General features: G+C 58.9%; 2 protein-coding genes and 1 pseudogene across 2 annotated transcripts; all 3 read left to right on the forward strand.

The window, feature by feature from the left end:
- The first annotated feature begins 1683 nt into the window (after positions 1-1683).
- On the forward strand, positions 1684-4022 carry LOC129784119 (acrosin-like; annotated as a pseudogene).
- A 989-nt stretch (positions 4023-5011) lies between these two features.
- LOC129784120 (acrosin-like) lies at positions 5012-9415 on the forward strand. The gene is made up of 6 exons (XM_055799917.1): positions 5012-5052; positions 6916-7007; positions 7435-7633; positions 7895-8160; positions 8447-8592; positions 9062-9415. Exons 1-6 carry the CDS (start codon positions 5012-5014, stop codon positions 9413-9415), a joined length of 1098 nt encoding a protein of 365 aa, XP_055655892.1.
- A 3045-nt stretch (positions 9416-12460) lies between these two features.
- LOC129784121 (acrosin-like) lies at positions 12461-14800 on the forward strand. Its single transcript, XM_055799918.1, has 5 exons — positions 12461-12534; positions 12818-13018; positions 13280-13545; positions 13832-13977; positions 14447-14800. Exons 1-5 carry the CDS (start codon positions 12461-12463, stop codon positions 14798-14800), a joined length of 1041 nt encoding a protein of 346 aa, XP_055655893.1.
- The last annotated feature ends 2520 nt before the right edge of the window (positions 14801-17320 follow it).

The raw sequence follows: 17320 nt of genomic DNA on the forward strand, positions 1-17320 counted from the left end.
TTATCGGGGCTCCGGCTGCAAGGGGGATCGCTCCTCCTCACTTGCACACCCAGGGCTTAAGTAAGCAGATCCCTATTACACAGAAGCATACATATTCATTAGATTCCCGAGAAAAGGCGGGGTTATTACCATTCGGTCCAGGAACTCGGTATCATAAGCCTCCTCACTCTGGCGCGGGTGCATTGACACCTGCTGGTCCTGGGCTGGGCTCTCTGGGAGGAAGGCTCGCACCCTTCCTCAGGATGTACTTTTCCCTTTGGCGCGCAGTGCTGAGGAGTCCACACCAGCAAGCGCAGAGCCAGGTTGTACTGGTTCTCTTCCCGGCTCGTACATCTTGCAGACAACATAGTTCTTGCTTACAACGTAGCTAGTCGATCGGTATCGACACGTGCAGACCGTAGTGTCCTTGTTAGTCAGTCTGTTAAACACAAGTGCTGAAGCACCAGTTGCAAGGTCTGCATATTTACCGAATGATTTTCAGCTTGAACTATCTCCGTGCAGAGTCTTTACTTCTGAGCGTCATGGCCTGTGACCGCCTTGCTGCCATCCGAAAAGCCCTGCACACTGGGACCCTCCTAGGTGGCAGAGCTTGTGTCCACACGGCAGCAGCTGCCTTGGGCCAGGGGGTTGCTCAGCCCAGCAGCACCGGGAAGTGTGGAATTGAAACCGGGAGCGAAGCCGCTAAGACAAACCCAGTATCCTATGAAGTTGGAATCCTGGCTCGGACTGGAGCCTAGAAGTCATAATTGCCTAAAACAGGGGTTGTTGCAAAGCCACATGCCCAGGAGCAGCATGTAGTACAACATCTAAGGGCTGTTAATGAAATAGCGATTGACCAACACCCGGTGCTGCCTAATCCTCCCACTTTCTTAACAGCGACAGGGGATTCTAATGTCTGTTTTACAGCATTGGACTTCGAAGGCGCCTTTTTGGCGTTCTGATTGTATGTCCTCGGCCGTGCGTAGCAGGTGCCACAGCTGCCCTCTTCAGTGTTGCTCCAGAACCACAATCCAACCCAGAGAGAGCAGGGACACGAAGCCTGCCAGAGGGCGTTGCTGTGGCTGACATAGCCAGTGAGGACTGTGCTGCGTGTGCCTTTCCCTGTGCTGCGTGCAGGAAGGTTGGCACTGCTGGGCTAGGCTTGGCTTATTAGGCTTGCCCGTCACTGCTTGCCTGCCACGACCATCAAGAGAGTGTCTCTTCAAGAGCCAAGCACGCGCGTGCTGCCTCTAGTGGTTGCGTTCTCTGTTGTGTGTCTCTTTATTGGGCAGGAGCAGGTGGCAAAGGGCTGCCGAGAGCAGGGCGGCAGTGACCTTTGCAAAGAGGTAGCGCCGCCACGCTTGGTTTTTCCTGTGAGCTGTTAGCAGGCAGAGCTGGGAGCCAGGCGCTGCTGCCTGCCACGGGGCCTGCCCACCCTCATCGCGCAAAGGGAGCATTCCACGGGGCTCTGTGGGGGCTGTGCGATCCCAGCTCCTGCCTCCCGTCCTGCTTGGAACCCCTCCTGTTGCCCCCCCTCCCCGCAGAGGCCACCACGCCCAGCCCCGTGGCAACCAGCCACTCTGTGACATCACCCCCGGGGCCAAGGGCATCCTGGGCAACGTGAGTTCGGGGGGCAGTATGTTGGCGGCTGCACTGGCGGTGACAAGCCCTCCTCCTTGCAGCTGCCACGTGTCACTGGCAGGGATGGATTTGCTGCGCCTCCTCCTCATCCTGCTGGCCATGTGCTGTCCTGCGTACGGCACATGGGACAGCTGTGGGTAAGTGGCCCGAGGCTCTGGGAGGGAGCTTGGGCAAGCCCTTGTGGGCTTGGCTGGAGGGCAGCCAGTGTGGGAGGCTCATTTCCTTGCCAGCACGCAGGCTGTTGGCAGTACTCACCTACGGGGCTAAAGCAGAAAGAGGCAGGGTGTGGACACACACGTGCCCCACAGGCTTCCCCAGCCCTGCTGGCCAGGCAGCGCCTTGTGGGGAGGGAAGACGGCTGACCGTGAGCCGTAGGGGCGCCAGCCATCCAGCAGGACACTAAGGAGTTTCTCTTTACAGAGGGACCTGCGGGCTCCGGCCCATGGCTTTTCAGTACGGCATGTCGCGCGTCGTGGGTGGCACAGATGCCCAGGCAGGGGCCTGGCCCTGGATCGTCAGCATCCAGAATCCCTGGCAAGCGGGCACGGGTCATACCTGCGGAGGCTCCCTCATCAGCGCACAGTGGGTCCTGACAGCAGCCCACTGCTTCATCGAGGCCAGGTAAGGCGCCACCGGGAACACGCATAGCCCCACAACACTAGCGCTTGCCCCGTGCGCAGCAGCACGGGCTACTCCCGCCCCGTTTCCTCGCAGGACACCCAGGGCCTGGGTGCTCCTTGAGCCTAAGGCACGCGAGGCCAGTCACACCCTCCCGAGCGCTGCTCTCCTCTCTCCCTCGTCAAGCGGAAGGCAGGGCAACGGCTGGGCTGCTGCAGCACGTGGCTGTGCTCCCTCTGAGTCCTCTCCCCATTTGCCTTCCAGCTACATCACCATGTGGCGCGTGGTGATCGGTGCCACGCGGCTGACTCAGCTGGGCCCTGAGGCCCAGGTGCGCAACATCAAGCGGCTGCTCCTTCACCAAGGCTACAGTAACATCACGCAGAGGAACGACATTGCCTTGCTGGAGCTGGACCAGCCTGTGCAGTGCAACGCCTACGTTCAGCTTGCCTGCGTGCCCGATGCCTCGCTGAGAGTCTCGCAGCTGAAAAACTGCTACATCAGTGGCTGGGGTGCCACGACTGCAAGATGTGAGTACCGCGGAAGTACTCGTGTGCCGAGCGCAAGCTTGGCACGCTCGGGGCCATTGCTTGGGCTTCCTGACAGCAGAGGCCAGAGCCCGAGTCAGCCTGCGGGGACGTATGCCTCTTGAGAGATGGGCCTGAGCCCTTTCCCCAGAGCAAGGCGGAAGGCAAATGCCGCTATAACGCCTCTCAGGATGCAAAGCCAAGCGCGGGCGAGGCAAGGGATTCCGCCAGGCAGGGGAGGGGAAGTGCCAGTGACCTGCTGCTTGCTAATTCCTTCCTGTGCTCGCAGCTGGACGATCAACGGATGTGCTGCAGGAGGCCCAGGTCCGCCTCATTGATGTCAACGTCTGTAACAGCAGCCGGTGGTACAGAGGGGCCATCCACACGCACAACGTCTGTGCTGGCTATCCGCAGGGCGGCATTGACACCTGCCAGGTAGGAGCGTGCTACGAGCCAAGCCCCGTAGCACAGGCAGCCCCGCCACACGCAACTACGCCAACATGGCCCGGCATGTGCTTGGCCTGGCCAGTGCCCCTCCCACTTCAGGTCCCCACCGCCGGGGGGGCTTATACCCCCTTCCCCATCGGCAGGCCCCTGCCCAGTGCCCCTCTTGTCCCAGAGGCATGGCACTCTGCCCAGAAAGCCCTCCTAGTGTTCCTGGCAGCCCACGGCTCCCCATCCCAAGCCTGCCACAGCTCTCTTCCACACACCCACCATCACCGTGCAGTGAGGAGAGCCAGCCCCACCTTACAAGCCCACCACCCCTTCCCAGGCAAGGCTCGCTCGACACAGCCTCGCTCTGCAGGGAACACAGCTCCGGCAGGTGCCGTCAGAGAGAAGGAGCCAACCCCCGTGCTGACGCTGGCCACCCAACAACCCCTTTGTCCTCTCTCCTCCTCTGCAGGGGGACAGCGGTGGGCCTCTCGTGTGCCAAGACAGCAGTGCAGACTACTTCTGGCTTGTTGGTGTCACCAGCTGGGGGAGAGGCTGTGCCCGAGCCAGGCAGCCCGGAGTCTACACTCCACTCAGCACTTCTACGACTGGATCCTGCTACAGATGGGCCTGCGCCCAGCAGTGAGGGCTACTCCAACAGCACGCGCTTGGAGTCATTTTGTCACCACGTCAAGCCCCGTTCCGAGGCCAAGGCCCACAGCAGTGCAGTCGGGCGGCTCCTGCCCGTTTCCAGTCCAGAAGCTGCTGGACTTCTTTAGCCGGCTGCAGGAGCTCCTGCAGTACCTAAGGGGAAAAACGGTGTGAGCAGCAGGACAAACGGCACGCAGGGCAGGCTGCAGTGTGCCACCACCGTTTCCTTTGGGGCAATGCCTGCCGATGCAAAGGCCACCTCAGCGTCAAAGGGCTGCTCTGCCCTGCGCCCGTGCCTCGGGACGCACACACCTGATGAGGCTGACCACGTGCTTGAAATAAAATGTTTCGGTGCTCACAGCAAACCAGGCTTCAGCTCAAGTCAGTCTCCTGTGCGAGGCAAGGACGTCCACGCCCGGCACCTGCCAAGCGAGGCAGGCTGCAGGCAGACAAGGCGGGCACAAAGGGAAAGAGTCCCTGCAAAGGGCTGAAAGTGGGCCTGCTCAGGGAGGAGGGGGAGGCTGCAGTGGGGGAGGAAGGGAACACAGGTCATCACGGGCTGGAGGGCTTGGGGAAAGGAGCTGGAAACACAGAACGTCTTTGGCCAGCTCCTGGTGGGATCCCGCTGCGCTTGTGGATGAGCCACAAGTGACCTTGAAACTGGACTCTCGTGACCCAGGACAGACGCCTCTGGAAAGACCCAAGGGTTGCACTGAGGATTTGGGGAAGGAGCTTGCCTTCGAGCCCCACATATGCCACAGACTTCATTTCCATCCTGTGTCGCGGTTTAACCCCGGCCGGCAACCAAACGCTACCGGCAACCAAACGCCACGCAGCCACTTGCGCACTCCCCCCCACCCGGAGGGGTGGGGAGGAGAATCAGAAAGCAATGTAAAAGTGGAGGGTTGAGATAAGAACAATGTAATAATTTAAACAGAAGAAAGAGTGAAGAACAACAGTAACAATACCAAGAAGAAGAGGAAGAACAACAATAATGATTAGGATGGAAAGGTGGGGGAAAAGGGTAAAATCAAAAGGAAGGGAGAAGGAAAAAAAGGAAATGATGCCCAGTACAACTGCTCACCACCCCGCTGACCGATGCCCAGCCAGTCCCTGAGCAAGAATCCCCCCACCAGCTAACCCTCCAAGTTTCTATACCAAGCATGACGTCCCACGGGATGGAATACCTCTGTGGCTGGTTCAGGTCAGCTGACCTGGCTGTGTCCCTTCCCAGTCTCTTGTGCCCCTCCAGCACTCTGGCTGGCAAGGCCCAAGAAACCAAAAAGGCCTTGACTTAGCAGAAACGCTAGGCAGCAACAACCAAAAACATCAGTGCGGCTACCAACATTGTTCTCACATCATAGCCAAAACACAGCACTTCACTAGCTACGAAGAAGAAAGTTAACTCCATGCCAGCTGAAACCAGGACACGGGGCCATCTCCTACTCGGCATGTGCTGCACAGGTCTTTGTAGCCTTCTTGATTGGTGCTGACGTGCGGAATCAAACTCTACAACTCAAGGAGGCTTATCAAGCAGGTATGTTTATCGGGGCTCCGGCTGCAAGGGGGATCGCTCCTCCTCACTTGCACACCCAGGGCTTAAGTAAGCAGATCCCTATTACACAGAAGCATACATATTCATTAGATTCCCGAGAAAAGGCGGGGTTATTACCATTCGGTCCAGGAACTCGGTATCATAAGCCTCCTCACTCTGGCGCGGGTGCATTGACACCTGCTGGTCCTGGGCTGGGCTCTCTGGGAGGAAGGCTCGCACCCTTCCTCAGGATGTACTTTTCCCTTTGGCGCGCAGTGCTGAGGAGTCCACACCAGCAAGCGCAGAGCCAGGTTGTACTGGTTCTCTTCCCGGCTCGTACATCTTGCAGACAACATAGTTCTTGCTTACAACGTAGCTAGTCGATCGGTATCGACACGTGCAGACCGTAGTGTCCTTGTTAGTCAGTCTGTTAAACACAAGTGCTGAAGCACCAGTTGCAAGGTCTGCATATTTACCGAATGATTTTCAGCTTGAACTATCTCCGTGCAGAGTCTTTACTTCTGAGCGTCATGGCCTGTGACCGCCTTGCTGCCATCCGAAAAGCCCTGCACACTGGGACCCTCCTAGGTGGCAGAGCTTGTGTCCACACGGCAGCAGCTGCCTTGGGCCAGGGGGTTGCTCAGCCCAGCAGCACCGGGAAGTGTGGAATTGAAACCGGGAGCGAAGCCGCTAAGACAAACCCAGTATCCTATGAAGTTGGAATCCTGGCTCGGACTGGAGCCTAGAAGTCATAATTGCCTAAAACAGGGGTTGTTGCAAAGCCACATGCCCAGGAGCAGCATGTAGTACAACATCTAAGGGCTGTTAATGAAATAGCGATTGACCAACACCCGGTGCTGCCTAATCCTCCCACTTTCTTAACAGCGACAGGGGATTCTAATGTCTGTTTTACAGCATTGGACTTCGAAGGCGCCTTTTTGGCGTTCTGATTGTATGTCCTCGGCCGTGCGTAGCAGGTGCCACAGCTGCCCTCTTCAGTGTTGCTCCAGAACCACAATCCAACCCAGAGAGAGCAGGGACACGAAGCCTGCCAGAGGGCGTTGCTGTGGCTGACATAGCCAGTGAGGACTGTGCTGCGTGTGCCTTTCCCTGTGCTGCGTGCAGGAAGGTTGGCACTGCTGGGCTAGGCTTGGCTTATTAGGCTTGCCCGTCACTGCTTGCCTGCCACGACCATCAAGAGAGTGTCTCTTCAAGAGCCAAGCTCGCGCGTGCTGCCTCTAGTGGTTGCGTTCTCTGTTGTGTGTCTCTTTATTGGGCAGGAGCAGGTGGCAAAGGGCTGCCGAGAGCAGGGCGGCAGTGACCTTCGCAAAGAGGTAGCGCCGCCACGCTTGGTTTTTCCTGTGAGCTGTTAGCAGGCAGAGCCGGGAGCCAGGCGCTGCTGCCTGCCACGGGGCCTGCCCACCCTCATCGCGCAAAGGGAGCATTCCACGGGGCTCTGTGGGGGCTGTGCGATCCCAGCTCCTGCCTCCCGTCCTGCTTGGAACCCCTCCTGTTGCCCCCCCCTCCCCGCAGAGGCCACCACGCCCAGCCCCGTGGCAACCAGCCACTCTGTGACATCACCCCCGGGGCCAAGGGCATCCTGGGCAACGTGAGTTCGGGGGGCAGTATGTTGGCGGCTGCACTGGCGGTGACAAGCCCTCCTCCTTGCAGCTGCCACGTGTCACTGGCAGGGATGGATTTGCTGCGCCTCCTCCTCATCCTGCTGGCCATGTGCTGTCCTGCGTACGGCACATGGGACAGCTGTGGGTAAGTGGCCCGAGGCTCTGGGAGGGAGCTTGGGCAAGCCCTTGTGGGCTTGGCTGGAGGGCAGCCAGTGTGGGAGGCTCATTTCCTTGCCAGCACGCAGGCTGTTGGCAGTACTCACCTACGGGGCTAAAGCAGAAAGAGGCAGGGTGTGGACACACACGTGCCCCACAGGCTTCCCCAGCCCTGCTGGCCAGGCAGCGCCTTGTGGGGAGGGAAGACGGCTGACCGTGAGCCGTAGGGGCGCCAGCCATCCAGCAGGACACTAAGGAGTTTCTCTTTACAGAGGGACCTGCGGGCTCCGGCCCATGGCTTTTCAGTACGGCATGTCGCGCGTCGTGGGTGGCACAGATGCCCAGGCAGGGGCCTGGCCCTGGATCGTCAGCATCCAGAATCCCTGGCAAGCGGGCACGGGTCATACCTGCGGAGGCTCCCTCATCAGCGCACAGTGGGTCCTGACAGCAGCCCACTGCTTCATCGAGGCCAGGTAAGGCGCCACCGGGAACACGCATAGCCCCACAACACTAGCGCTTGCCCCGTGCGCAGCAGCACGGGCTACTCCCGCCCCGTTTCCTCGCAGGACACCCAGGGCCTGGGTGCTCCTTGAGCCTAAGGCACGCGAGGCCAGTCACACCCTCCCGAGCGCTGCTCTCCTCTCTCCCTCGTCAAGCGGAAGGCAGGGCAACGGCTGGGCTGCTGCAGCACGTGGCTGTGCTCCCTCTGAGTCCTCTCCCCATTTGCCTTCCAGCTACATCACCATGTGGCGCGTGGTGATCGGTGCCACGCGGCTGACTCAGCTGGGCCCTGAGGCCCAGGTGCGCAACATCAAGCGGCTGCTCCTTCACCAAGGCTACAGTAACATCACGCACAGGAACGACATTGCCTTGCTGGAGCTGGACCAGCCTGTGCAGTGCAACGCCTACGTTCAGCTTGCCTGCGTGCCCGATGCCTCGCTGAGAGTCTCGCAGCTGAAAAACTGCTACATCAGTGGCTGGGGTGCCACGACTGCAAGATGTGAGTACCGCGGAAGTACTCGTGTGCCGAGCGCAAGCTTGGCACGCTCGGGGCCATTGCTTGGGCTTCCTGACAGCAGAGGCCAGAGCCCGAGTCAGCCTGCGGGGACGTATGCCTCTTGAGAGACGGGCCTGAGCCCTTTCCCCAGAGCAAGGCGGAAGGCAAATGCCGCTATAACGCCTCTCAGGATGCAAAGCCAAGCGCGGGCGAGGCAAGGGATTCCGCCAGGCAGGGGAGGGGAAGTGCCAGTGACCTGCTGCTTGCTAATTCCTTCCTGTGCTCGCAGCTGGACGATCAACGGATGTGCTGCAGGAGGCCCAGGTCCGCCTCATTGATGTCAACGTCTGTAACAGCAGCCGGTGGTACAGAGGGGCCATCCACACGCACAACGTCTGTGCTGGCTATCCACAGGGTGGCATTGACACCTGCCAGGTAGGAGCGTGCTACGAGCCAAGCCCCGTAGCACAGGCAGCCCCGCCACACGCAACTACGCCAACATGGCCCGGCATGTGCTTGGCCTGGCCAGTGCCCCTCCCACTTCAGGTCCCCACCGCCGGGGGGGCTTATACCCCCTTCCCCATCGGCAGGCTCCTGCCCAGTGCCCCTCTTGTCCCAGAGGCATGGCACTCTGCCCAGAAAGCCCTCCTAGTGTTCCTGGCAGCCCACGGCTCCCCATCCCAAGCCTGCCACAGCTCTCTTCCACACACCCACCATCACCGTGCAGTGAGGAGAGCCAGCCCCACCTTACAAGCCCACCACCCCTTCCCAGGCAAGGCTCGCTCGACACAGCCTCGCTCTGCAGGGAACACAGCTCCGGCAGGTGCCGTCAGAGAGAAGGAGCCAACCCCCGTGCTGACGCTGGCCACCCAACAACCCCTTTGTCCTCTCTCCTCCTCTGCAGGGGGACAGCGGTGGGCCTCTCGTGTGCCAAGACAGCAGTGCAGACTACTTCTGGCTTGTTGGTGTCACCAGCTGGGGGAGAGGCTGTGCCCGAGCCAGGCAGCCCGGAGTCTACACCTCCACTCAGCACTTCTACGACTGGATCCTGCTACAGATGGGCCTGCGCCCAGCAGTGAGGGCTACTCCAACAGCACGCGCTTGGAGTCATTTTGTCACCACCTCAAGCCCCGTTCCGAGGCCAAGGCCCACAGCAGCGCAGTCGGGCGGCTCCTGCCCATTTCCAGTCCAGAAGCTGCTGGACTTCTTTAGCCGGCTGCAGGAGCTCCTGCAGTACCTAAGGGGAAAAACGGTGTGAGCAGCAGGACAAACGGCACGCAGGGCAGGCTGCAGTGTGCCACCACCGTTTCCTTTGGGGCAATGCCTGCCGATGCAAAGGCCACCTCAGCGTCAAAGGGCTGCTCTGCCCTGCGCCCGTGCCTCGGGACGCACACACCTGATGAGGCTGACCACGTGCTTGAAATAAAATGTTTCGGTGCTCACAGCAAACCAGGCTTCAGCTCAAGTCAGTCTCCTGTGCGAGGCAAGGACGTCCACGCCCGGCACCTGCCAAGCGAGGCAGGCTGCAGGCAGACAAGGCGGGCACAAAGGGAAAGAGTCCCTGCAAAGGGCTGAAAGTGGGCCTGCTCAGGGAGGAGGGGGAGGCTGCACTGGGGGAGGAAGGGAACACAGGTCATCACGGGCTGGAGGGCTTGGGGAAAGGAGCTGGAAACACAGAACGTCTTTGGCCAGCTCCTGGTGGGATCCCGCTGCGCTTGTGGATGAGCCACAAGTGACCTTGAAACTGGACTCTCGTGACCCAGGACAGACGCGTCTGGAAAGACCCAAGGGTTGCACTGAGGATTTGGGGAAGGAGCTTGCCTTCGAGCCCCACATATGCCACAGACTTCATTTCCATCCTGTGTCGCGGTTTAACCCCGGCCGGCAACTAAACGCTACCGGCAACCAAACGCCACGCAGCCACTTGCGCACTCCCCCCCACCCGGAGGGGTGGGGAGGAGAATCAGAAAGCAATGTAAAAGTGGAGGGTTGAGATAAGAACAATGTAATAATTTAAACAGAAGAAAGAGTGAAGAACAACAGTAACAATACCAAGAAGAAGAACAACAATAACAATTAGGATGGAAAGGTGGGGGAAAAGGGTAAAATCAAAAGGAAGGGAGAAGGAAAAAAAGGAAATGATGCCCAGTACAACTGCTCACCACCCGCTGACCGATGCCCAGCCAGTCCCTGAGCAAGAATCCCCCCACCAGCTAACCCTCCAAGTTTCTATACCAAGCATGACGTCCCACGGGATGGAATACCTCTGTGGCTGGTTCAGGTCAGCTGACCTGCCTGTGTCCCTTCCCAGTCTCTTGTGCCCCTCCAGCACTCTGGCTGGCAAGGCCCAAGAAACCAAAAAGGCCTTGACTTAGCAGAAACGCTAGGCAGCAACAACCAAAAACATCAGTGCGGCTACCAACATTGTTCTCACATCATAGCCAAAACACAGCACTTCACTAGCTACGAAGAAGAAAGTTAACTCCATGCCAGCTGAAACCAGGACACGGGGCCATCTCCTACTCGGCATGTGCTGCACAGGTCTTTGTAGCCTTCTTGATTGGTGCTGACGTGCGGAATCAAACTCTACAACTCAAGGAGGCTTATCAAGCAGGTATGTTTATCGGGGCTCCGGCTGCAAGGGGGATCGCTCCTCCTCACTTGCACACCCAGGGCTTAAGTAAGCAGATCCCTATTACACAGAAGCATACATATTCATTAGATTCCCGAGAAAAGGCGGGGTTATTACCATTCGGTCCAGGAACTCGGTATCATAAGCCTCCTCACTCTGGCGCGGGTGCATTGACACCTGCTGGTCCTGGGCTGGGCTCTCTGGGAGGAAGGCTCGCACCCTTCCTCAGGATGTACTTTTCCCTTTGGCGCGCAGTGCTGAGGAGTCCACACCAGCAAGCGCAGAGCCAGGTTGTACTGGTTCTCTTCCCGGCTCGTACATCTTGCAGACAACATAGTTCTTGCTTACAACGTAGCTAGTCGATCGGTATCGACACGTGCAGACCGTAGTGTCCTTGTTAGTCAGTCTGTTAAACACAAGTGCTGAAGCACCAGTTGCAAGGTCTGCATATTTACCGAATGATTTTCAGCTTGAACTATCTCCGTGCAGAGTCTTTACTTCTGAGCGTCATGGCCTGTGACCGCCTTGCTGCCATCCGAAAAGCCCTGCACACTGGGACCCTCCTAGGTGGCAGAGCTTGTGTCCACACGGCAGCAGCTGCCTTGGGCCAGGGGGTTGCTCAGCCCAGCAGCACCAGCAAGTGTGGAATTGAAACCGGGAGCGAAGCCGCTAAGACAAACCCAGTATCCTATGAAGTTGGAATCCTGGCTCGGACTGGAGCCTAGAAGTCATAATTGCCTAAAACAGGGGTTGTTGCAAAGCCACATGCCCAGGAGCAGCATGTAGTACAACATCTAAGGGCTGTTAATGAAATAGCGATTGACCAACACCCGGTGCTGCCTAATCCTCCCACTTTCTTAACAGCGACAGGGGATTCTAATGTCTGTTTTACAGCATTGGACTTCGAAGGCGCCTTTTTGGCGTTCTGATTGTATGTCCTCGGCCGTGCGTAGCAGGTGCCACAGCTGCCCTCTTCAGTGTTGCTCCAGAACCACAATCCAACCCAGAGAGAGCAGGGACACGAAGCCTGCCAGAGGGCGTTGCTGTGGCTGACATAGCCAGTGAGGACTGTGCTGCGTGTGCCTTTCCCTGTGCTGCGTGCAGGAAGGTTGGCACTGCTGGGCTAGGCTTGGCTTATTAGGCTTGCCCGTCACTGCTTGCCTGCCACGACCATCAAGAGAGTGTCTCTTCAAGAGCCAAGCACGCGCGTGCTGCCTCTAGTGGTTGCGTTCTCTGTTGTGTGTCTCTTTATTGGGCAGGAGCAGGTGGCAAAGGGCTGCCGAGAGCAGGGCGGCAGTGACCTTCGCAAAGAGGTAGCGCCGCCACGCTTGGTTTTTCCTGTGAGCTGTTAGCAGGCAGAGCCGGGAGCCAGGCGCTGCTGCCTGCCACGGGGCCTGCCCACCCTCATCGCGCAAAGGGAGCATTCCACGGGGCTCTGTGGGGGCTGTGCGATCCCAGCTCCTGCCTCCCGTCCTGCTTGGAACCCCTCCTGTTGCCCCCCCTCCCCGCAGAGGCCACCACGCCCAGCCCCGTGGCAACCAGCCACTCTGTGACATCACCCCCGGGGCCAAGGGCATCCTGGGCAACGTGAGTTCGGGGGGCAGTATGTTGGCGGCTGCACTGGCGGTGACAAGCCCTCCTCCTTGCAGCTGCCACGTGTCACTGGCAGGGATGGATTTGCTGCGCCTCCTCCTCATCCTGCTGGCCATGTGCTGTCCTGCGTACGGCACATGGGACAGCTGTGGGTAAGTGGCCCGAGGCTCTGGGAGGGAGCTTGGGCAAGCCCTTGTGGGCTTGGCTGGAGGGCAGCCAGTGTGGGAGGCTCATTTCCTTGCCAGCACGCAGGCTGTTGGCAGTACTCACCTACGGGGCTAAAGCAGAAAGAGGCAGGGTGTGGACACACACGTGCCCCACAGGCTTCCCCAGCCCTGCTGGCCAGGCAGCGCCTTGTGGGGAGGGAAGACGGCTGACCGTGAGCCGTAGGGGCGCCAGCCATCCAGCAGGACACTAAGGAGTTTCTCTTTACAGAGGGACCTGCGGGCTCCGGCCCATGGCTTTTCAGTACGGCATGTCGCGCGTCGTGGGTGGCACAGATGCCCAGGCAGGGGCCTGGCCCTGGATCGTCAGCATCCAGAATCCCTGGCAAGCGGGCACGGGTCATACCTGCGGAGGCTCCCTCATCAGCGCACAGTGGGTCCTGACAGCAGCCCACTGCTTCATCGAGGCCAGGTAAGGCGCCACCGGGAACGCGCATAGCCCCACAACACTAGCGCTTGCCCCGTGCGCAGCAGCACGGGCTACTCCCGCCCCGTTTCCTCGCAGGACACCCAGGGCCTGGGTGCTCCTTGAGCCTAAGGCACGCGAGGCCAGTCACACCCTCCCGAGCGCTGCTCTCCTCTCTCCCTCGTCAAGCGGAAGGCAGGGCAACGGCTGGGCTGCTGCAGCACGTGGCTGTGCTCCCTCTGAGTCCTCTCCCCATTTGCCTTCCAGCTACATCACCATGTGGCGCGTGGTGATCGGTGCCACGCGGCTGACTCAGCTGGGCCCTGAGGCCCAGGTGCGCAACATCAAGCGGCTGCTCCTTCACCAAGGCTACAGTAACATCACGCAGAGGAACGACATTGCCTTGCTGGAGCTGGACCAGCCTGTGCAGTGCAACGCCTACGTTCAGCTTGCCTGCGTGCCCGATGCCTCGCTGAGAGTCTCGCAGCTGAAAAACTGCTACATCAGCGGCTGGGGTGCCACGACTGCAAGATGTGAGTACCGCGGAAGTACTCGTGTGCCGAGCGCAAGCTTGGCACGCTCGGGGCCATTGCTTGGGCTTCCTGACAGCAGAGGCCAGAGCCCGAGTCAGCCTGTGGGGACGTATGCCTCTTGAGAGATGGGCCTGAGCCCTTTCCCCAGAGCAAGGCGGAAGGCAAATGCCGCTATAACGCCTCTCAGGATGCAAAGCCAAGCGCGGGCGAGGCAAGGGATTCCGCCAGGCAGGGGAGGAGAAGTGCCAGTGAGCTGCTGCTTGCTAATTCCTTCCTGTGCTCGCAGCTGGACGATCAACGGATGTGCTGCAGGAGGCCCAGGTCCGCCTCATTGATGTCAACGTCTGTAACAGCAGCCGGTGGTACAGAGGGGCCATCCACACGCACAACGTCTGTGCTGGCTATCCGCAGGGCGGCATTGACACCTGCCAGGTAGGAGCGTGCTACGAGCCAAGCCCCGTAGCACAGGCAGCCCCGCCACACGCAACTACGCCAACATGGCCCAGCATGTGCTTGGCCTGGCCAGTGCCCCTCCCACTTCAGGTCCCCACCGCCGGGGGGGCTTATACCCCCTTCCCCATCGGCAGGCCCCTGCCCAGTGCCCCTCTTGTCCCAGAGGCATGGCACTCTGCCCAGAAAGCCCTCCTAGTGTTCCTGGCAGCCCACGGCTCCCCATCCCAAGCCTGCCACAGCTCTCTTCCACACACCCACCATCACCGTGCAGTGAGGAGAGCCAGCCCCACCTTACAAGCCCACCACCCCTTCCCAGGCAAGGCTCGCTCGACACAGCCTCGCTCTGCAGGGAACACAGCTCCGGCAGGTGCCGTCAGAGAGAAGGAGCCAACCCCCGTGCTGACGCTGGCCACCCAACAACCCCTTTGTCCTCTCTCCTCCTCTGCAGGGGGACAGCGGTGGGCCTCTCGTGTGCCAAGACAGCAGTGCAGACTACTTCTGGCTTGTTGGTGTCACCAGCTGGGGGAGAGGCTGTGCCCGAGCCAGGCAGCCCGGAGTCTACACCTCCACTCAGCACTTCTACGACTGGATCCTGCTACAGATGGGCCTGCGCCCAGCAGTGAGGGCTACTCCAACAGCACGCGCTTGGAGTCATTTTGTCACCACGTCAAGCCCCGTTCCGAGGCCAAGGCCCACAGCAGCGCAGTCGGGCGGCTCCTGCCCATTTCCAGTCCAGAAGCTGCTGGACTTCTTTAGCCGGCTGCAGGAGCTCCTGCAGTACCTAAGGGGAAAAACGGTGTGAGCAGCAGGACAAACGGCACGCAGGGCAGGCTGCAGTGTGCCACCACCGTTTCCTTTGGGGCAATGCCTGCCGATGCAAAGGCCACCTCAGCGTCAAAGGGCTGCTCTGCCCTGCGCCCGTGCCTCGGGACGCACACACCTGATGAGGCTGACCACGTGCTTGAAATAAAATGTTTCGGTGCTCACAGCAAACCAGGCTTCAGCTCAAGTCAGTCTCCTGTGCGAGGCAAGGACGTCCACGCCCGGCACCTGCCAAGCGAGGCAGGCTGCAGGCAGACAAGGCGGGCACAAAGGGAAAGAGTCCCTGCAAAGGGCTGAAAGTGGGCCTGCTCAGGGAGGAGGGGGAGGCTGCACTGGGGGAGGAAGGGAACACAGGTCATCACGGGCTGGAGGGCTTGGGGAAAGGAGCTGGAAACACAGAACGTCTTTGGCCAGCTCCTGGTGGGATCCCGCTGCGCTTGTGGATGAGCCACAAGTGACCTTGAAACTGGACTCTCGTGACCCAGGACAGACGCGTCTGGAAAGACCCAAGGGTTGCACTGAGGATTTGGGGAAGGAGCTTGCCTTCGAGCCCCACATATGCCACAGACTTCATTTCCATCCTGTGTCGCGGTTTAACCCCGGCCGGCAACCAAACGCTACCGGCAACCAAACGCCACGCAGCCACTTGCGCACTCCCCCCCCCCACACCCTGAGGGGTGGGGAGGAGAATCAGAAAGCAATGTAAAAGTGGAGGGTTGAGATAAGAACAATGTAATAATTTAAACAGAAGAAAGAGTGAAGAACAACAGTAACAATACCAAGAAGAAGAAGAAGAGCAACAATAACGATTAGGATGGAAAGGTGGGGGAAAAGGGTAAAATCAAAAGGAAGGGAGAAGGAAAAAAAGGAAATGATGCCCAGTACAACTGCTCACCACCCGCTGACCGATGCCCAGCCAGTCCCTGAGCAAGAATCCCCCCACCAGCTAACCCTCCAAGTTTCTATACCAAGCATGATGTCCCACGGGATGGAATACCTCTGTGGCTGGTTCAGGTCAGCTGACCTGCCTGTGTCCCTTCCCAGTCTCTTGTGCCCCTCCAGCACTCTGGCTGGCAAGGCCCAAGAAACCAAAAAGGCCTTGACTTAGCAGAAACGCTAGGCAGCAACAACCGAAAACATCAGTGCGGCTACCAACATTGTTCTCACATCATAGCCAAAACACAGCACTTCACTAGCTACGAAGAAGAAAGTTAACTCCATGCCAGCTGAAACCAGGACACGGGGCCATCTCCTACTCGGCATGTGCTGCACAGGTCTTTGTAGCCTTCTTGATTGGTGCTGACGTGCGGAATCAAACTCTACAACTCAAGGAGGCTTATCAAGCAGGTATGTTTATCGGGGCTCCGGCTGCAAGGGGGATCGCTCCTCCTCACTTGCACACCCAGGGCTTAAGTAAGCAGATCCCTATTACACAGAAGCATACATATTCATTAAAATTCCCAAGAAAAGGCGGGGTTATTACCATTCGGTCCAGGAACTCAGTATCATAAGCCTCCTCACTCTGGCGCGGGTGCATTGACACCTGCTGGTCCTGGGCTGGGCTCTCTGGGAGGAAGGCTCGCACCCTTCCTCAGGATGTACTTTTCCCTTTGGCGCGCAGTGCTGAGGAGTCCACACCAGCAAGCGCAGAGCCAGGTTGTACTGGTTCTCTTCCCGGCTCGTACATCTTGCAGACAACATAGTTCTTGCTTACAACGTAGCTAGTCGATCGGTATCGACACGTGCAGACCGTAGTGTCCTTGTTAGTCAGTCTGTTAAACACAAGTGCTGAAGCACCAGTTGCAAGGTCTGCATATTTACCGAATGATTTTCAGCTTGAACTATCTCAGTGCAGAGTCTTTACTTCTGAGCGTCATGGCCTGTGACCGCCTTGCTGCCATCCGAAAAGCCCTGCACACTGGGACCCTCCTAGGTGGCAGAGCTTGTGTCCACACGGCAGCAGCTGCCTTGGGCCAGGGGGTTGCTCAGCCCAGCAGCACCAGCAAGTGTGGAATTGAAACCGGGAGCGAAGCCGCTAAGACAAACCCAGTATCCTATGAAGTTGGAATCCTGGCTCGGACTGGAGCCTAGAAGTCATAATTGCCTAAAACAGGGGTTGTTGCAAAGCCACATGCCCAGGAGCAGCATGTAGTACAACATCTAAGGGCTGTTAATCAAATAGCGATTGACCAACACCCGGTGCTGCCTAATCCTCCCACTTTCTTAACAGCGACAGGGGATTCTAATGTCTGTTTTACAGCATTGGACTTCGAAGGCGCCTTTTTGGCGTTCTGATTGTATGTCCTCGGCCGTGCATAGCAGGTGCCACAGCTGCCCTCTGCAGTGTTGCTCCAGAACCACAATCCAACCCAAAGAGAGCAGGGACACGAAGCCTGCCAGAGGGCGTTGCTGTGGCTGACATAGCCAGTGAGGACTGTGCTGCGTGTGCCTTTCCCTGTGCTGCGTGCAGGAAGGTTGGCACTGCTGGGCTAGGCTTGGC

This window comes from Falco peregrinus, chromosome 3 (genome assembly GCF_023634155.1).
Source record: "Falco peregrinus isolate bFalPer1 chromosome 3, bFalPer1.pri, whole genome shotgun sequence".
Lineage (NCBI taxonomy): Eukaryota > Metazoa > Chordata > Aves > Falconiformes > Falconidae > Falco > Falco peregrinus.